The following is a 20,181-nucleotide window of genomic DNA, read 5'->3' on the forward strand; positions in this document are numbered from 1 at the left end:
TGAAGCAATCCCACAGCTGCTCCTCAGCCTCCCATGACTGCCTCTTTGTTGTCCTTTCTGGAGTCTTGTTCTTTAGCCTCTGCCTGTAAGCAGGTTGGAAGGGGACAGCCAGATGATCAGATTTCCCAACAGTTAATCTAGGCATGGAAAGGTAGGCATTCCTAATCATAGTATAACAGTGGTCAAGTGTGTTGGGACCCCTTGTGCTGCAGGTGATATGTTGATGATAATTATGCAGAGATTTCTTCAAACAAGCCTAACTGAATTTCCTGGCAATGATTTCAAAGGCGTCAGGGTAGGCTGCTTCTTGTTTGCTGATCACGGTTTAATACCTCAAGTGCTACTTAACATTCGCTTTTGGCAGCATGTAAACTGCAGTCAGGATTACAGAAGAGGACCCCCTTGGTAAGTAGAATGGTTGAAACTTAATCTTTACATGTTCCAGTTCTCCACCCTTTGCCTTCTCTGAATCAGCAGTCTGGTCCATCAGGTACATCAAGAAGCTTTCAGGTCTTAGATAGATAGATAGACATACTTTATTGATCCCGAGGGAAATTGAGTTTCGTTACAGTTGCACAACCAAGAATAGAGTATAAATATAGCAATATAAAACCATAAATTATTAAATAATATGTAAATTATGCCAGATGGAAATAAGTCCAGGACCAGCCTATTGACTCAGAGTGTCTGACCCTCCAAGGAAGGAGTTGTAAAGTTTGATAGCCACAGGTAGGAATGACTTCCTATGACACTCAGTGTTGCATCTCGATGGAATGACTCTCTGGCTGAATGTACTCCCGTGCCCACCCAGTACATTATGTAGTGGATAGGAGACATTGTCAAAGATGGCATGCAACTTGGACAGCATCCTCTTTTCAGACACCACCGTCAGAGAGTCCTACCAACATATCCAACGTGTCTTGAGGTCAACTGTATCTCTGAAACACAACAATCTCTTATTTCCCTCCAGTACAGCAATCTGACTGTTAGGTCCTTAATCATGTTCTCCAGTGAATGACTACATTTGCTAACAAGATACTGAGGAGAGGAAGTTTCATAGCCCAACATTTTAGTCTGGGTTGGAGTACTCGCCGCTTCCCTCTCTTCTGGCCATGGCGATGTACCTTCATCTGCTTAAAGGTGCCGTACCTACATTCCTGAGAGTTTAGTCTACTGAGTCTTTCAGAAGATTGTGAAATCACTCATTTGTTTAGACAGCTGTAAAGTACATTACTTAAAGGGAAAATACAGGCTGCATATTACAATGAGAGTATTTCAGAAGTATATTAAGATATTTTGCAAGCAGATCACAACACGTTGCCATGTATCACTAGCGCCATCTTCTAGTGCAAAAAGAAAATCATTTTCCTTCCCTTAATGAAAATACCTAATTTCTGCCAGGGTGACATGGTAAAGAGCAATAAGCTTTGGCAGAAATAATCATGTAAGCAAGTTTATAATCTCCCACTACAGTGGATATATGTTTTATATTCTACTAATGTTCTCATCTCAATACTGAGATAAAAAGGGAGAAGAAGGGTGGATGAGCACATCCTGATGAAGGGTCTTGGCCCAAAATGTCAACCATTTATTCCCCTCCATAGATGCTGCCCAACCTGCTGAGTTGCTCCAGCATTTTATGTGTGTGACTCTGAAGGGTGGATAAAGATAGATAAAAAGTCATTCATTTGTAAGGAATGGATGGATTTAGAGACCGTGTAATCAAAAGGAATTGTTATGAATGAATGTGTGTGGAAGAAGGGCCAGTAAAAGGGTTGATGAACTAAGTAGCTAACTTGCATTTTTCCACTTGAACTTTGTAACCCAATGGCTTAAGCTTAGATCTACATTCAGCCTTTCACAATCAGCATGCAGCACTGAGTACAGATGGCCGAAAAGTGGAACACACACTCATATGATTTAACCACTTGAATATTCTATGATTAAAAATATCTTGCACCTGGTCATGTACATTTGCTTGTTCATCAGTGTAAATGCACGCTGCAATTGTTCTGTAACTCAGTGCCTTGCATATTTCTGCAGGCTCTCCATGATATCGTGCTGAATAAAGGTACCACCGCTTGAAGTCTGGTCTCTAGAATCATTTTTCTTCAACAATGTGTAACAAGAATATAACTCTGTTTAGGGAGTTGCAGTTTAAACTACGTTTACAGTAATACTAAGCGCATTTAAGTCCTTCAGCCAAATTCTGTGTAACATAAAGTAGTTTTAAATTTGAATGCATGTCTTCGTAGATGCTATTCACTATTGTTGTGGAAGTTACTTTCTAAATCAGCTTTTTAAAGTAAGTAAATTGGGTTAACCTAAGTTTTAACACAGATCTCAGATTTCCAGTTATCTGCCTTTTGCTTTTATTACTGTTCTACACTCACCTTGGGTGATCTTTGCAGAGACCATTTGTGTGATCTGAGATGTTAATTTTTGGAGGAATTCTTCTGTTCCAACATCTGCTAGTGATAAATGTGGCAAGGCTGTTGTTGCAGCAACTTGTTTACTGATTTCTTCTGTCAGAATTTCTCTCTGCTCTGTAATACAATTAAAAAAAATTCAGAAAGGTAGTGTGGAAGAAAATTCTGAATAAAAGGTTAAAATATCTGAGTTATTAACACCCTGAAACTTCCTTTAATTAGCAATATGCCTAATGCTAGCCTTGGTGTCTAACGCAGCTGCCTTAACAAGATGAAGACAGTGAAGGTCATAAATTGTAGGGAGGACCCCGTGGGCTGTCAAATTTCCAACAATTCAAGGTATCCTGGTTTTCCTTCACCTGTCAAGTACTAACACGTGAAACAAGTTATACTTTTGTACTTAATGACTTACTAGAGCTGGGGATTTAGCGAACTTTCTATAATATCATAAATAAAGACTGACCCTTCAGCCTTGGGCTCTCAGCATGCTTGCAATAATCGATCTTAGTTTCAAGGATGTATAACAACCTTTCTCTGTGTGTACATTTTTAATCATAGAACAGACAAGTGCAGACAAGACAGGCTGTCTGGCATTTTCGTGAGATGCAGTACGGCACACAGGATTGATTTTTTTAACTGACAGATGCAACTGACTTTCTGTGTGCATGCATAAAAAGGCCATGACCATTGTTCTTTGGAACACTTGGCGATCACACTGTCAGTGAGTCATTCTTCCCTTATTCAGGAATAAAGGTATTCTCTAGTCACTTCAGAGTCGGTGTCCAATTTATTTGTGACCAACTTTAATTGAATTTCCATAGCAAATTAATTTCCCTAACAGGTAGAAAATCATTTAAAAATATACAAAAGAAACTTACATTTTGAAATTTGAGGTGTTATTAATATCTTGTGAATCGTATGCAATTTAGGTTGATTTGAAAATATTTGTAAATGGGCAATAAATATTCACTGGTTCACAGGATCAGAATTGATTTTGTTTGACTGTTTACACTACAAAATACCAAAAGAGCAAGCTTTAATGTTTTAATAAGCTTTTATACATTTCAAAAATGTACTAAAGTACTCACTTTTCTCCAATGCTTTGTGATCAGGTTCTTGTCTACATCAAATAGAGCCATAAACATAAATGTCCCATAGTCCAAAAGAAACAAAAGAAAGCAAAGTGAGGGATTAAAAACAATATTCATGACTATTTCCTATATTTGTTTCAATCTTTAAATCTAAGCATTACTTTTATCTTGTTTCAGGATGTAGCCACACAGCAAAACAAGCATTTATATACCCATCAATTTTAGTCTTTTAAATTGCTACACTGCAAATCCAAAAATAAGTTTTAGTGGTTTAATAAAACTAAGTTTCAAGAGTGTTTTAGAGGCAAGATTGTGGTGGTGGTGGAGTCAAACACAGTGTAAATGAAGACCAAAATAAACCCGCCCCTGCTGGAATTCTGAAATAAAATGTGCCGGAAATCGAGCTTTGATGAAGATCATTAACTTGAAACATTAACTCTGCTTGTCTTTCCATGGTTGCTGCCTGACTTGAAGAATATTCCAACATTTCTAAACAATACTTTCAAGTTAATTTGAACATATTACATAGGCTTTCGACCTGTATTTTGCTGCAGGTTTTCTATGTTTTTTCTGTGTTTTCTATGATTATTATCTGTGGGATGAGCACCGTGCTGCAGCTTCTGATAGACCGGGTCAAGGAACTGGAGTTGCAGATTGATGGACTCAGCATCATCTGGGTGACCGAAGGGATAATATATGAGTTTTAGTGAGATGGTCAAACCCAAGGTACAGGCTTCAGATAGGTCGGTAACCATCAGAGGAGTAAGGCTGGAGGCAGTCATTGCAGGGTTCCCTTGTGGTCATTCCTTGAATAAAAGAAAAGGTATGCCTCTCGAGATACTGTTGAAGGGAATGTTTTCTTTTAAGAGGCTAGCCGCATTAGTCAGATGTCTGACATTGTAACTGGCTCTGAGGCTCAGTGAAAGGGTACAGTCAGACAGGGCAGAGGTTAATGAAAGGGACAGAACTGAGATTCTGTCACTACAGAAGAGACTCCAGGATGATGTAGTGCTTCCCAGGTTCCAGGTCAAGAGTGACTCTGAGCAACTGGATAAAATTCTTCAGAGGAGGGTGATAACCAGTGGAATGAAAATAGTACGTTAGGTAAGGAATTAAAATATAAAACCTTGAGGGTAGTGATCTCCATATTACTCCTGGAACATGCGCTAGTGAGTCCAGGAATTGAAAGGCAGGCCAGATAAATGCATAGCTGAAGAGCTCGTGAAAGATGCACAGATTTCGGTTCTTGCAAAACTGGGATCATTTCTGAGGTAGAGGTGAATTGTACAAGAGGGACGGGTTGTACTTGAACCAGAGGGGCCACAAATATCCTCACGGGGAAACTTACTTCTGCCACCAGGAAGGGTTTAAACTAGATTGACAAGGGGGTAGATTCAGAAAATGAAGTCAGCGAGAGGACAGGGATAAGTGCAGTAACCAAAATCTGTAAGCCCAGCAAACAGGATGATATTGATTTACCCAAAATTATGCCGTGCCTATTTAATATTTAAATCCTCTTGTAAGCAAAGCATTGGCAATTCTGCTATCTCATACTTATTTGGAGCCTTACAACTAAAAAAAGACAAATATAAATATGAAGTAGTATTAATTAGCAAATGTGACTATTAAATTAACATTCAACAAGAGTTGGCAAAAAATTTAAATAACTTATGTTCCAAAAAGAAGCCCTATAAACCCCGAATTTTCCTTTACCTGGATGCATGCTAAACTTATGCAACTCCAAAATTCAGATACAGAACACTGTTACTTAATAGCTTTCTTATTTTTTTTGTCAGTCTTCCTACGAGACTCAACTGTAGATAAAGTTGATATCTACACTACTAATTAAAAATCTCTATTTTCTGACTTTGCCCTCATTATTTCACCAGAAACTTGAGAAGGCAAGGCATAGCAGTCAGGAAGAAAAAACAATTTAAGTTCAGTGTTTGAGTAAAAAAAAGAGCAAAATGCTGGAGGAATTCAGTAGGTCAGATAGCAATTCTGGAGGGAAATGCCTGTCCATCTCCCTCCATGGATGCTGCTCGACTCTGAGTTCCAGAAGCATTTTATTTTTTGCTCCAGATTCCAACATTTCCAGTGATTTGTGCCTACTTTGACTTGAATACATGGGCTACAATGTCTACAATGCACAAGCACCTTCTGTCCTCCCCTGAAGCTGCAGGCAATTATGTCTCACCCTCATGTTACATTTTCCTGCCACCTTGATAATACAGCAAAAGTTGAGCTGCAAGCTGGGATGTACTTGATGAGATCAGTATCCCACAAAATTATTAAGGAAATTATGACTTTAAATTAAGCAATTAAGGTGATGAGAAAATTTAAGAACAATATCCTATTATGTGAATTTACCCATGTAGGAATGTTTCCATTAAAGCTTCTTTCACATCTGGGGCTTCTTCTATTACAACTTCAACTTCTTACATAAAAAAACAGAAACATTGTAAATTAGTTAAGTACATACTTCAAAGAAGTAACAACTAACTTTTCTCTGCAGTTTACACATTGAACCGATTAAATCTTATGCCCTTAAATCTAAACATGCTTTTTAAAGAAATTTCATATAAATTGCTACATACTTGTCCCAGATGAAGTAACGCCATGTACCGTACACTGCAGTAAATTAACTAAAAGGAGTGTGATTTTACAGGCCATACATGCATCCAAGATAATTTACAAGTCTTGCATTTATGAATGCATTCTTGTTTATTTCCGATATGAAAACAATTAAAATACAAATTGGAAAAAAGAAAGTTCTATTTTAAGTTTTAAAACTTCGTTTATCAGTTGGTCATGCAGTATGAATAGAGGATGCCATAGTCAGAGGAGCAGACAGGAGATTCTGTGGATGTGAAAAAGAAACCCAGATGGTATTTTGCCTCCCAGGTGCCAGGGTCAGGGATGTCTCAGATCAGGGCCATAGCATTCTAAAGGGAGAGTATGAGCAGCCAGAAGTCATGCTACACATTAGTACCAGTGACATAGGTAGGAAAAGGGCAAGGTCCTGAGACAGAATATACTGAGTTAGGTAGAAAGCTGCAAAGTAGGACCTCCAGGGTAGTATTCTCTGGATTGCCACCATTGCTATGCACCACTGAGGGTAAGAGTAGGATGATTTAGCATTTGAATGCTTGGCTGAGGAATTGATGTTTCAGATTTCTGAATCATTGGGATCTCTTCTGGGTAAGTAATGACCTGTACAAAAATGACGGGTTACACCTGAACCTGAGGAGTCCAATATCCTTGTGGGCAGATTTATTAGAATTGTTGGGAGGGTTTGAACTAATTTGGCAGGGGGTTGGGAAGCAGAGTGATGGGGAAGTTGGTATACAAGTCGATGCAGTGTGTAGTGAGACTGTGACAACATAAGAACATAAGAAATGGAACAGGAGGAGGCCATCTGGCCCATCGAACCTGCTCTGCCATTCAGTAAGATCATCGCTGATCTGGCTATGGACTTATCTCCACCTACCTGCCTTTTCCCCATAATCCTTAATTCCCCAACTATGCAAAAATCAATCCACCACCCTCTGAGAAAAGCAGTTCCTCCCCGTCTCCATCCTAAATCTACTTCCCCAAATCTTAAGGTTATGCCCCCTAGTTCTAGTCTCAACTACCAGTGGAAATAACTTTCCTGCCTCTATCTCATCTATCCCTTTCATTATTTTACATGTTTCTATAAGATCTCCTCTCATTCTACTGCATTCCAGCAAGTACAGTCCCAGGCGACTCAATCATTCCTCATAGTCTAATCCCCTCATCTCTAGAATCAACCCGGTGAATCTCCTCTGCACCGTCTCCAAAGCCAGTATATCGTTCCTCAAGTAAGGAGACCAGAAATGCACGTAGTGCTCCAGGTGTGGTCTCACCAGTACCCTGTACAGTTGCAGCATAACCTCCCTGCTCTTAAATTCAATCCCTCTAGTGAAGAAGGCTAACATTCCATTTGCCTTCTTGATAGCCTGCTGCACCTGGAAAACCAGTCTTTTGTGATTCATGCACAAGCATGCCAAAGTCGCTCTGCACAGCAGCATGCCGCAATTTTTTTACCATTTAAATAATAATCTGCTCTTTCATGTTTTCTTCCAAAGTGGATAACCTCACATTTACCAACATTATACCCCATCTGCAAGACCCTTTCCCACTCACTCAACCTATCTATATCTCTCTGCAGACTCTCCATATCTTCTGCACAATTTGTTTTTCCATTCAATTTAGTATCATCAGCAAACTTAGATACACTACACTTGGGTCCCCTCTTCTAGATCGCTGATTTATATCGTGAACAGTTGTGGGTCCAGCACCGACCCCGTGGCACACCGCTTACCACTGATTGCCAACCAGAATGATACCCATGTATCCCAGATCTCTGCTTTCTATTAGTTAATCAATTCTCTATCCATGCTAATGCATCACCCCCAACTCTATGCATCCTCATCTTATAGATAAGTCTTTTATGTGGCACCTTATCAAGTGCCTTCTGGAATCCAAGTAAATAATGTCCATCTGCTCCCCTCTATCCACTGTGCTCGTTATATCCTCAAAGAACTCCAGTAAGTTTGTCAAACAGGACCTGCCTTTGCTGAATCCATGCTGCATCTGCCTCACGGGTCCGTTTCTTTCGAGATGCCTCGCTATTTCTTCTTTAATAATAGTTTCAAGCATTTTCCCAACTATAGATGTTAAACTAACTGGCTTATATTTACCTGCCTTTTGCCTACATCCTTTTTTGAACAGTGGCATAACATTCGCCATCTTCCAATCTGTTAGGACCTCCCCAGAGTCCAATGAATTTTGATAAATTATCGCTAAAGGCTCCACTATAACTTCTGCCATTTTTTTTTCCATTCCCTGGGATGCATTCCATCAGGACCAGGGGACTTGTCTATCTTCAGGCCCACAAGTTTGCTCAGCACTACCTCTTCAGTGATAGCTGTTGTACCACATCTATAACATATCTCTTTGGCATTTTAGACGTGTCCTCCACCGTGAAGACTGATACAAAATAGTCACTCAATGTCTCTGCCATTTCCTCACATCAATTTCCCCTTCTCATCCTCCAAGGGACCTACATTCACATTAGCCACCCTTTTCCGCTTTATATAATTATATAATAAATCCATTTTTATTCTTTGTGCTTGTTTATTTTCATGATCTATTTTCCCTTTCTTTATCACTCGCTTAGTGTTTCTTGGTTGCATTTTAAAGTTTTCCCAATCTTCCACTACACTTGGCAACTTTGTACACATGAGCTTTTAGTTTGATGGCTTCTTTTACTTCCTTAGTTATCCAAGGCTGGCTCTCTCCACCCTTACTGTCCTTGCTTTTAACTAGAAAATACTTCTGTTGAACACCTTGGACATTTACAAAATGAAGAAGTTAACAGCATCTGTTAATCATAAGTTGGAACAATTTGATTCATACTGGGAAAAATGGCTCAACTACATAACACCTCATAGGCCTGATTTTATTCTCACAAATCAATGAATATGTTATAAAAAAAAATCACTCCCTACTTGTACATAGTTTTCTCCTTTTGCTTGTTCTTTCTTTCTTCTCTTTTCTATAGGTGTATACCTCAGATAAATATTATGTGGAGATTTGTGGCAAATATGATTAAATGATATATATGTACAATATCTGAAATATACCTTATGGAAATGTTTGTTTGATGATGAACTTCAATAAAAAATAAATTACAAAAAAAAAAATCTCTTTGAAAGTCTTCCACTATTCCTTAAACTTCCCACCATATACCCTTGTGTTCCCAATCTACACTAGCCAAATTCTCCCTCATCCCATTATAGTCTCTATTGTTTAGGCATAATACACTGGTTTTAGATTGAATTAGTGCACCATCCATTTGTATGAGAAACTCAGTCATACTGTGATCACTCTTTCCAAGAGGATCCCTAACTACAAGATCACTCATTTTACCTGTCTCATTGCACAGAACCAGATCTAAGATAGCATGTTCCCTTGTAGGTTCAGTAACATGCTGTTCCAGAAAGCCATCATGGATGCATTCAATGAAGTCCTCCTCAAGACTGCCTCGACCAAACGGATACATCCAATCTATGTGCAAGTTAAAGTCCCTCACAATAACTGCTTTTCCATTCTTACATGCCTCCGATATTTCTCTGTTTATTGCTGATAGACAACTCCCACCAGTGATTTTTTTTTTCTTTACTATTCCGAATTTTTACCCAGATGGATTCAACATTTTGCTCCTTAGATCTTATATCGTCTCTCACTATTACCCTGATCTCATCTTTAATTAAGAGTGCTACCCTACCTCCTTTATCTTCCTGCCTATCCCTCTGTATTACCTGATATCCTTGGATATTTAATTCCCAATTCTCTCCACCCTGCAATCACATTTCTGTAATGGCCACTAAATCATACCCCTTTGTATTGATCTGTGCCACAAGTTCACTGACCTTGTTTCGAATACTACAGGCATTCAAATAAAGTGCCCTTACACTCATGGTGTTTTTAAAACCTTGTAATCTTTTTCTCTTTTGCACTTGATTTTTCTTTACTCCACTCTTACTTTTCTCTTTATCTTTTATTTTTATTTTCATCCACACTTTTTTTTTTACCTTATCCATACTTCTCCAATCTGTTGAACCCACCCCCCTACTATTTAGTTTAAAGCCCTATCCATAGCTCTAGTTATGCGATTCGCTAGGATCCAGGTCCCATCATGGTTCAGGTGCAGCCCATCCCATTGGTACAGCTCCCTCCCTCCCCAAAACCGGTGCCAATTTCCCATTAATTCAAACCCACCTCTCCCACACCAATTCTTGAGCCACGCATTTAACTCTCTAATCTTCTTGACCCAATGCCAATTTGAACGTGGCTCAGGTAGTAATCTGGAGATTACCACCTTTTTTGTTCTGCTTTTTAATTTAGTCCCTAGCTGCTCAAATTCCCTCAGCAGAACCTCTTTCCTTGTTCAACCTATGTTGTTGGTATCCACATGGACCATGATAACTGGATCTTTCCCCTTCCACTGAAAAACCCTCAGCAGGTCAGATAAGATGTCCCAAACCCAGGTACCAGGCAGGCAACACAGCCTTCGGGACGCTCTATCCTTGCGACAGAGAACTCTGTCTATTCCTCTGACTATACTATCCCCAATTACCACTACATTTCTTTCTCTCCCCTCTCTTGAATGGCTCCCTGCCACAGTTAGGTTGCTCATTCTTCCTGCAGCCCCCACTCTCATCAACACAGGAGCAGGAATCTCAGACCTGTGTGGAAGGACAGGCAAATAATAGGGAAAAACTGCAGTTAGTGGGATGAGTTGATGCATAACGAGGGGGCAAAAATCAAAAAAAAGGTGATGAAAACAGGACTGAATGTGTTACATTTGAACGCACACAGTACATGAAATGAGGTAGCTTATCTTGTGGTACAGTTAGCTACAGGGAGCGGGCAGGAGAATGGGGTTGAAAAGGATAATAAATCAGCCATGAAGACATGTTGAAGCAAATCCAAATGGTCTAATTCTGCTCCTACATCTTATGCACTTAAGGGATTGGCAGGTATAACGTTGTGGACACCATGGCTGAAAGAAGATCATAGTTGGGTGCTTAACATCCAAATATACACAATGTATTGAAAAGATAGCCAGGTAGGCAAAGAGAGTGGGATGGCCTTGTTGGCAAAAAATTAAATCAATTCCTTAGCAAGGGGCAACATGGGATCAGAAGATGCAAAAGAGAGTAAAAGAGAGGTGAAAGTGGATATCAGACCGCTGGAAAAGGACATCAGAGATTTACATGGCAAAGGGCAAACAAAGAAATGATGGAGATTCTTAATAAGTATACTGTGTTAAGTCTTCATTGTGGAACATGAGGCAGTATGCCAGAAATTCAAGAGTGTCAAGGGGTGGAAGTGAATGCAATTGCTAAGGAGAAGGTGCTTGGGATACCCCAGGATTCTGAAAGAGGTAGCTGAAGGGATTATGGAGGCATTAGTAATGATCTTCCAAGATCTTTAAAGAATCACTAGATTCTGGAATGATTCTAGAGTCCTGGAAAATTGTAAATAGCACTCTACTCTTTAAGAAGGGAGGAAAGTACAAGAAAAGAAATAATAGGCTCCAAACAGCCCTAACAAGTGAGGCAACTCCTCACCTGCGAATCTGCTGGAGTCATCTATTGTGTCTGCTGCAGCCTCCTCTACATTGGTGAGATCTGTTGTAAATTGGGGGACTGCTCCATTGAGCACCTCTGCTCCATCTGCCAAAAGCGGAACTTTCTAGTGGCCAAACGTTTTGATTATGATCCCCATTCCTGCTCCAACATGTTGGTCCATGGCCTCCTCCTGTGCTACGATGAGGCTACCCTCAGGGTGGAGGAACAATAACTTATATTCCATCTGTGTTATCTCCAACCTAATGGTATGAATATTGATTTCTCCTTCTGGAAAAAAAATCCCCCCTCCCCCTTTTCGATTACCCACTCTTGCCTCTTCCCTCTTCTCATCTGCCTATTACCTCCTCTGCTGTCCACTCTCCTCTCCTATCAGATTTCTTCCTCTCCAGCCCTCTAATTTTCCTACCTACCTGGCTTCACCTATCACCTTCTAGATATGCCCCTCCCCACCCCCCAGCTCTTTATTCTGGCATCTTCCCCCTTTCTTTACAGTTCTGAAGAAGGGTCTCAACCTGAAATTTCACTTGTTCATTTCCATGGATGCTGCCTGACCTGCTGAGTTCTTCCAGAGTTGTGTGTGTTGTTATAGGCTAGTTAACCTGATTCCAGTGGTTTGGAAGATGTTGGAGTCCATTAAGGATGAGGTTTTGGGGTACTTGGAGGCACAGGATAAAATAGGCCAAAGTCAGCACAACTTCTTTAAAAGGAAATTTTATTTTTATTTTTTTTTTAGAAATCTTGGCTGACAAAACACTTGGAAATCTGTTCATTCCAGTGGTCCAATCAATGTTAGGAACAGGGCACAGCAATGAGGTTTCTCACAGGACAGCGATGCTTGTTTAAAAGGAGAGCTTTGTGGGCCTTCAGGCTCATTCTAGGGGCTTAATCAGTGGCAGGAGAAGGCCACAACAACAAGATAGAAAGCTGAGAAGCAGGATCTCCAGGGTAGTAATTTCTGGATTACTGCCTGTGCCTTGCACCAATGAGGGTACAAACAAGATGATTTGGCAGATTAATGTCTGGCTGAGAAGCTGGTGCAGGGGGCAAGGTTTCAGGTGCTTGGATCGTTGGGGTCTCTTCTGGGGGAGGTATGACCAGTTCAAAAGTGACTGGTTGCCCCTAAGCCCGAGAGGGACCAACATTCTCGCAGGCAAGTTTGTTACAACTGTTGGAGAGGGTTTAAACTAATTTTGAGGGGGGGGAACCAGAGTGAAGAGATTGAGGATTGGACAGATGGTATAAAAAAAAAGCAAAGATAGGATGCAGTCAGACTGTCAGGAAGGGGAGGCAGATGATAGGACAAAATTTGCACCAGCAGAGTGAGCATCAGTGCATTAGGGATGCAGAATCAAAAAGGGTGGCAAGTACAGTATTCAAAGTGTCATATCTCAATGCACAGAGTATAAGAAATAAGATGGATGATCTTGTTGCACTATTACAGATTGTCAGGTATGATGGCGTGGCCATTACTGAACCGTGGTTTGCAGTTGGGAGCAGAATGTCCAAGGTTACACGTTGTATCAGAGGGATAGGAAAATAGGCAAAGGGGCTGGTGTGGCTCTACTGGTAAAGAATGGCATCAAATCATAGAAAGATGTGACATGGGATCGGAAGTTGTTGAATCCTTGTGGGCTGAGTTAAGAAACAGCAAGGGTAAAAGGACCCTGATGGCAGTTATGTACAGGTGTAACACCCTGGGAAAGGTTTCATTGCTAATGTAATGGTTTTTCTGTAGCAGCAGTGTTTGGGTTATGGCTCGAGATTACGGGGGGTTTGGAATGTGTGCTGCCCAGCTGTGTTTTTTTTCTTGTGTGCCTGAGACCAAGGTGATCTGGGTCTTTTGTTCAGCAGAAGATGGGGAGAGAAGACGCCTGAAAGGAGAGGTCATAGACACCAGAAAGGAGTGGACTTGGAGTGGGGCTGGGAGTCAATGAAGCCCGGGGGAATCGATGGAGGACCAGCGGAAGGGAAACCATGAGCTCCAACTTGCGTGCATTAGACTGTTTCATTAAAATGGGCCCTTTTCTTTTTGTTTTACTTTACTCACCCTTTAGTCAAATTAAGAATTATAAAGCTAAATTGTTTAATTACATATGGTGTACTGTTATTTCATGCTATTGATTTGTAACAGGGATTCCTGGAATGAGAGGGTTAACATATGAGGAACGTTTGTCCGCTCTTGGACTGTATTCCTTGGAGTTTAGAAGAATGAGGGGAGGTCTCATAGAAACATTTCGAATGTTAATAGGCATGGACAGAGTGGATGTGGCAAAGTTGTTTCCCATGATGGGGGAGTCTAGTATGAGAGGGCATGACTTAAGGATTGAAGGGCGCCCTTTCAGAACAGAAATGCGAAGACATTTTTTTAGTCAGAGGGTGGTGAATCTATGGAATTTGGGCAGCAGTGGAGGCCAAGTCATTGGGTGTATTTAAGGCAGAGATTGATAGGTATCCGAGTAGCCAGGGCATCAAAGGTTATGGTGAGAAGGCGGGGGAGTGGGACTAAATAGGAGAATGGATCAGCTCATGATAAAATGGCGGAGCAGACTCGATGGGGCGAATGGCCTACTTCTGCTCCTTTGTCTTATGGTCTTATGGTCTAACACATCATGCAGCATCCACACAAACAGGTGGTTTTGCACCTCAATCTCACACGTTTGGTGGGGCCAGAAGTTGTTGCCTAGACTTACACAGCCGACAGAACCTGAGGGTTACACAGGCCTCCCAAAGAAATTACAATGGGAAATAGAAAAGGTGTGTCAAAAGGGCAATGTTATGATCGTCATGGGAGATTTCAAAATGCAGGTCGATTGGGGAAATCAGGTTGGAAATGGATCTCAAGAGAGTGAATTTGTTGAATGCCTATGAGATGGCTTTTTAGAGCAGTTTGTTGTTGAGCCGAATAGAGGATCAGCTATATTGGATTGGGTGGGGGCGATTAGAGAGCTTTAGGTAAAAGAGTCCTTAGGAGGCAGTGATCACAGTACAATTGAGTTCAATTTGAAATTTGAGAAGAAGAAAGGAAAGTCTGACATAGCAATATTTCAGTAGAGTAAAGGAAATTAGAGTGGTATGAGAGAGGAGTTGGCCAAAGTAAAATGGAAGGAGCTGCTGGAAGGTATGACAGCATAGCATCAATGGCACGAGTTTCTGAGAAAAATGAGGAAGGTGCAAGATAGATGTATTGCAAAAACAAAGAAATATAATACAACAGTGGCTGACAAAGGAAGTCAAAACTCATGTAAAAGCAAAAGACAGAGCATACAACAACACAAAAATTAGTGGTAAGACAGGATTGGGAAGCTTTTAAAAACCTACAGAGAGCAACTAAAAGAATTATTAGGAGATAAAAGCAAGCTAGCAAACAATATCAAAGTGGATAGTAAAATCTTTCTGAAGTATATAAAAAATGAGAGAAGAGAGTGGATACAGAACAGAGAAATAATAACGGGGGACAAGGAGATGGCAGTTGAACTAAATGAGTATCTTGCATCAGTCTTCATTGTGAAAGTCACTAGCACTGTGCCAGATGTTGAAAGGTGAACTGAATTGAATTGAATTGAATTGACTTTATTTGGGTGTGAGGGAAGAGGTTTACTATCTGTTTACTATTACAATGGAGAAAGTGTTCAAAAAGCTGAAAGACCTAAGGGTACATAAGTCACCTGGACCAGACGAACTGCATCCAAGGGTTCTGAAAAAGGTAGTGGTTGAGATTGTGCGGACATTAATAATGATCGTTCAAAAATCATTGGACTCTGGCATGGTTCCCCAAAACTGGAAATTGCAAATGTCACTCCACTCTCCCTCCTTTCTTAAAAGCAACAGAAAGGCAATTATAGAACAGTTACCTCAGTAGTTGAGAAGGTGTTGGAGTCAGTTGTTAAGGATGAGGTTATGGAGACACAGGACAAAGTAGTACAAAGTTAGCATGGTTTCCTTAAGGATAAATCTTGCCTGATGAACCTGTTGAAATTCTTTGAGGAGATTACAAGTAGGAAAGAAAAAGGGGATGCAGTGGATGCTATATATTTGGACTTACAGAAGGCCCTGGACAAGGTGCCACACATGAGGCTGCTTACCAAGTTAAGTGCCTATGGTATTAAAGGAATGGTTGATTGGTAGGAGGCAGGATCCTTTTCTGGTTGGCTGCCAGTGACTAATGGCGTTGCACAGGGGTCGGTGTTGGGACTGCACTTTTTATGCTGTATATCAACGATTTTGATGATGGAATAGATGGCTTTATTGACAAGTTTTCAGATGATCCAAGATTGGTGGAGGGGCAGGTAGTGTTGAGGAAACAGGTAGGCTGCAGAAGGACTTAGACAAATTAGGAGAATGGGCAAGAATGTGGCAAATTAAATACAATGTTGGAAAATGCATGACCATGCACTTTGGTAGAAGAAATAAATGTGCAGACTACCTTCTAAATGGGGAGAAAATCCAAAAATCTGAGATGCAAAGGGACTTGGGAGTCCTTGTGCAGAACACCCTGAAGGTTAACCTGCGCGTAGAGTCGGTGGTGAGGAAGGCAAATACAATTTTAGCATTCATTTCAAGAAGTCTAGAAATATAAGAGAAGGGTTGTGATGCTGAGGCTTTATAAGGCACTGGGGAGGTCTCATCTTGAGTACTGTGAACAGTTCGATGCTCCTTTTCCAAGAAAACGTACTGGCATTGGAGAAGGTTCAGAGGAGGTTTACAAGGATGATTTCAGTTATGAAAGGGTTACCATATGTGGAATGTTTAATGGCTCTGGGTCTGTAATTGCTGGATTTTAGAAGGATGAGGGGGGGATCTCATTGAAACCTTTTGAATATTGAAAGCCTAGACAGTGTAGATGTGGAAAGGATGTTTCCCATGATGGGGGAGTCTAGGACAGCCTCAGGATAGAGGGGCAGCCATTTAAAACAGAGATGTGGAGAAATTTCTTTAACTAGAGGGTGAAGAAGTTGTGGAATTTATTATCACAGGCAGCTGTGGAGGTCAGGTCATTGGGTGTATTTAAGGCAGGGCTTGATAGGTTCTTGATTGGACATTGCGTCAAAGGTTATCAAAGACTTGAAAGGCCAAATAACCTAATTCTACTCTTATGTATTATGGTCTTATACTCTTTGAAGAAATAACAGGCAAGATAGACAAAGGAAAGTTAGAGAATGTTGGATTTTAAGTAGGCCTTTGACAAGGTGCTGCACATGAGGCTGGTTAATGAGATAAGAGCCCATGGTATTACAGAAAGAGTACTAGCATGTATAGAAGACTGGCTGACTGGCAGGAGGCAGAAAGTGGGAATAAAGGGGGTCTTTTCTGATTGGCTGCTGGTGACTGGTGGTGTTCTACAAGGATTGGTGTTGGAACAGCTTCTTTTTGTGTTATATGTCAATGATTTGGATGACAGAACTGATAGCTTTGTGGCCAAGTTTGCAGACAATACGAAGATAGGTGGAGGGGCAGATGGTGCTGAGGAAGTAGAGAATCTGCAGGAAGACTTAGACAGATTAGGAGAATGGGCAAAATCGTGGTAGATGGAATACAGTGTAGGGGGAAGTGTACGGTGATGCACTTTGGTTGAAGGAATAATGGAGCAGACTATTTTTGAAAGGGGAAAAGATTCAAAATTCAGAGGTGTGAAGGGAATTGGGAGTCCTTGTACAGGATTCAAGCTGCAGATTTGCCTGTTGCTGCAGTCCAGGAGAGGAGACGCCAGAGGCGGCATAGCACAGTGTCCATGCTCAGTTGTGGGAGAATGGCCTCTGCTGTTGGTGCTGTCCTCCAGTGTTCAATCAGTGGAATGACAAGCTGGACTGTGTGTGCGCATTTGTCTGTGGACTGCCGAGAACAGCTTTTTCTTGCTGATAGTAACGTCAATTTACAGGAATTTAGATACACACACACGCACACAGAGGGAACATACTGGCATGGATAGCTGAATGGCAGACAGCCAGGAGGCAGTGAGTGGGAATAAAAGGGGATCTTTTCTGGTCCACTGCTCCTTTTCACATGGTTTGTCAATGATTTAGATAATGGAATTGATGGCTTTGTGGCAAAGTTTTCAGATGATCCGAAGATAGGTGGGGGGGGGGTAGGTAGTGCTGAGGATTGCAGCAGGACTTAAAACAAATTGGAAAAATGAGCAAAAAAGTGGCAGATGGAATACTACGGACTATTATCTAAAGGTTGAAACATCAGAGGTGCAGAGGGACCTAGAAGTCCTCGTGCAAGACTCCCAGAAGGTTAATTTACAGGTTGAATCTGTGGTATAGAAGGGAAATGCAATGTTGGCATTTATTTCAAGGGAAATAGAATATAAAAGCAAGGAGATCATGCTGAGCCTTTATAAGACTCGAGTCAGGCCACACTTGGAGTATTGTCAACAGTTCTGGGCCCCACATCTCAGAAAGGATGTGATGTCATTGGAGAGACTCCAGAGATGGCTCATGAGGATGATTCCAGGAATGAAAGGGTTAACATATGAAGAGCATTTGGCAGCTTTAGGCCTGTACTCACTAGAATTTAGAAGAATGCAGGAGGATCTCATTGAAACCTACCGAATGTTGAAAGGACTAGATAGGGTGGATGTGGAGAGGATATTTCTTATGGTGGGGGTATCCAGAACTGGAGGGCACAGCCTCAAAATTGAGGGACGAAGCTTTAGAACAAAGATAAGCAGGAATTTTTTTAACCAGAGAATAGTAAATCTGTGGAATGCTCTGCCACAGACTGCGGTGGAGGCCAAGTCCGTGCATCTAGGCAGGTGTATGGGTTGAGTGGGATCTGGAATCAACCATGATGGAATGGCAGAGCAGACTTGATGGGCTGAATAGCCTAATTCTGCTCCTATGTCTTATGGTCTTACATATTTTTTGCATGACTGTATGTTTACTTGCTATCTTATATGTACAATATGTGCCTTGTGCTGTGTATGGTTTGCACCCTGGCCCCAGAGAAACGCTATTTTGACTGGCTGTATTCATGTAGGGTTGAATGATAATTAACATTGAACTTGAAGGTTAACTTGCAGGTTGTGTCAGTGGTAAGGAAGGCAAATGGAATGTTAGCATTCATTTTGAGAGGACTAAAATACAGAAGCAAGGACTTTATAAGGCTTTGGTCAGACCACACGGAGTATCGCGAGCAGTTTTGGCCCCTTATCTCAGAAAAGATGTGCTGCCATTCATGAGGGTCCAGAGGAAGTTCATGAGAATGATTCTGAGAATGAAAGGGTTAACATATGAGGAGTGTTTGATGGCTCTGAGCCTGTACTCAATGAAGTTTAGAAGAATGAGACGGGACCTCACTGAAGCCTGTCAAATATTGAAAGGCCTAGACAGAATGAATGTGGAGAGGGTGTTTCCTATAGAGGGTGAATCTAGGACCAGAGGACACAGCCTCAGAATAGAGGGAAATCCATTTAGAACAGAAATTAGGAGGAATTTATTTAGCCAGAGGGTAGTGAATCTGTAGAATTCATTGCCATAGACAGCTGTGGAGGCCAAGTCACTGAATATATTTATTAGTCTGAGTGTCAAAGGTTCCAAGGAGAAGGCAGGAGAATGGGGTTGAGAGCAATAATAAATCTGTCATGATGGGCCAAAATGGCCTAATTCTGTTCCTATTTCTTATGGTCATATGACAAAATTTTCAGTAAGTATGACTTACCATCCACAACATTCAAGTGAGCAGAACAGATGGATTGGCCAGCTTTGTTTGTAGCAATGCAAGTATAGGATCCAGAGTACTCCTTCCCAACATCCAGCAGGATCAAACTGTGCTGCATATTTGAGCTAGCCAAGGTATAACCTGGTGTATTCTGTTTAATCCAAATGACATCTCCCACTGACTCTTCTTTGAGCCATGTTACATCAGGTGTTGGAGATCCTGCAAAAAATATGCCATTGGTGATCTAAACACATAAAATACTTCTGACAAATTTCAAAAGAGAGCCTTGCAAAATTATTATGAAAACCACAGGATATATCAGTGCACAGGAGATGTATAAGAATGATTAGGAGTAAATATTAATCCTCTTCATCTTGTGAGTCTAGGGACCTTACCGTGGCAGTATATTTGAGAATACAATGTCTTTGGCATGAATTATTGGTAACACGTATTACTGACATTATGCAATTTTTCAAAAAACACATTATATACACAACATACCTTCCACCTTGACAGTTAATGTAATACTTGCTCCTTTTTTTACACTCCTACTTGTGAAGCGCTCCAGAAACCTTGGTGGAATCAGCTTCTCTGTTTTTTCTGGGTACAGAAGAACGTAAGGAAGTAAGAAATAGGAATAGGAATAAGCCATATGGTCCCTCTCAGCTGCTTATTCAATAAGATATTGACATAGAGTGTTACCCCACTGTCATATTGTTATATATAAATAAACTCAACTATGACTATGACCTTCCTGCAAAGACCAAATATCCCTTAATTTCCTTAATAAACAAACATTTCATCTCCATCTTGAATATA

At 40.8% G+C, this 20,181-nt stretch overlaps 1 protein-coding gene across 7 annotated transcripts in view; it reads right to left on the reverse strand.

Moving 5' to 3' along the window:
- The window catches only part of obscnb (obscurin, cytoskeletal calmodulin and titin-interacting RhoGEF b), a 487,178-nt gene that overhangs the window by 71,632 nt on the left and 395,365 nt on the right, over nt 1-20,181 (reverse strand). For all 7 annotated transcript variants that reach the window (XM_063044498.1, XM_063044500.1, XM_063044497.1 and 4 more), the window contains 5 exons: nt 19,864-19,962; nt 19,363-19,581; nt 5,891-5,957; nt 3,518-3,549; nt 2,394-2,546 (listed from right to left, as the gene is read on the reverse strand). In XM_063044498.1, the coding sequence (XP_062900568.1) occupies nt 2,394-2,546; nt 3,518-3,549; nt 5,891-5,957; nt 19,363-19,581; nt 19,864-19,962 (570 nt within the window). The remainder of the gene's footprint in view (nt 1-2,393; nt 2,547-3,517; nt 3,550-5,890; nt 5,958-19,362; nt 19,582-19,863; nt 19,963-20,181) is intronic.

The sequence above is a fragment of the Mobula hypostoma genome, chromosome 3, assembly GCF_963921235.1.
Source record: "Mobula hypostoma chromosome 3, sMobHyp1.1, whole genome shotgun sequence".
NCBI lineage: Eukaryota > Metazoa > Chordata > Chondrichthyes > Myliobatiformes > Myliobatidae > Mobula > Mobula hypostoma.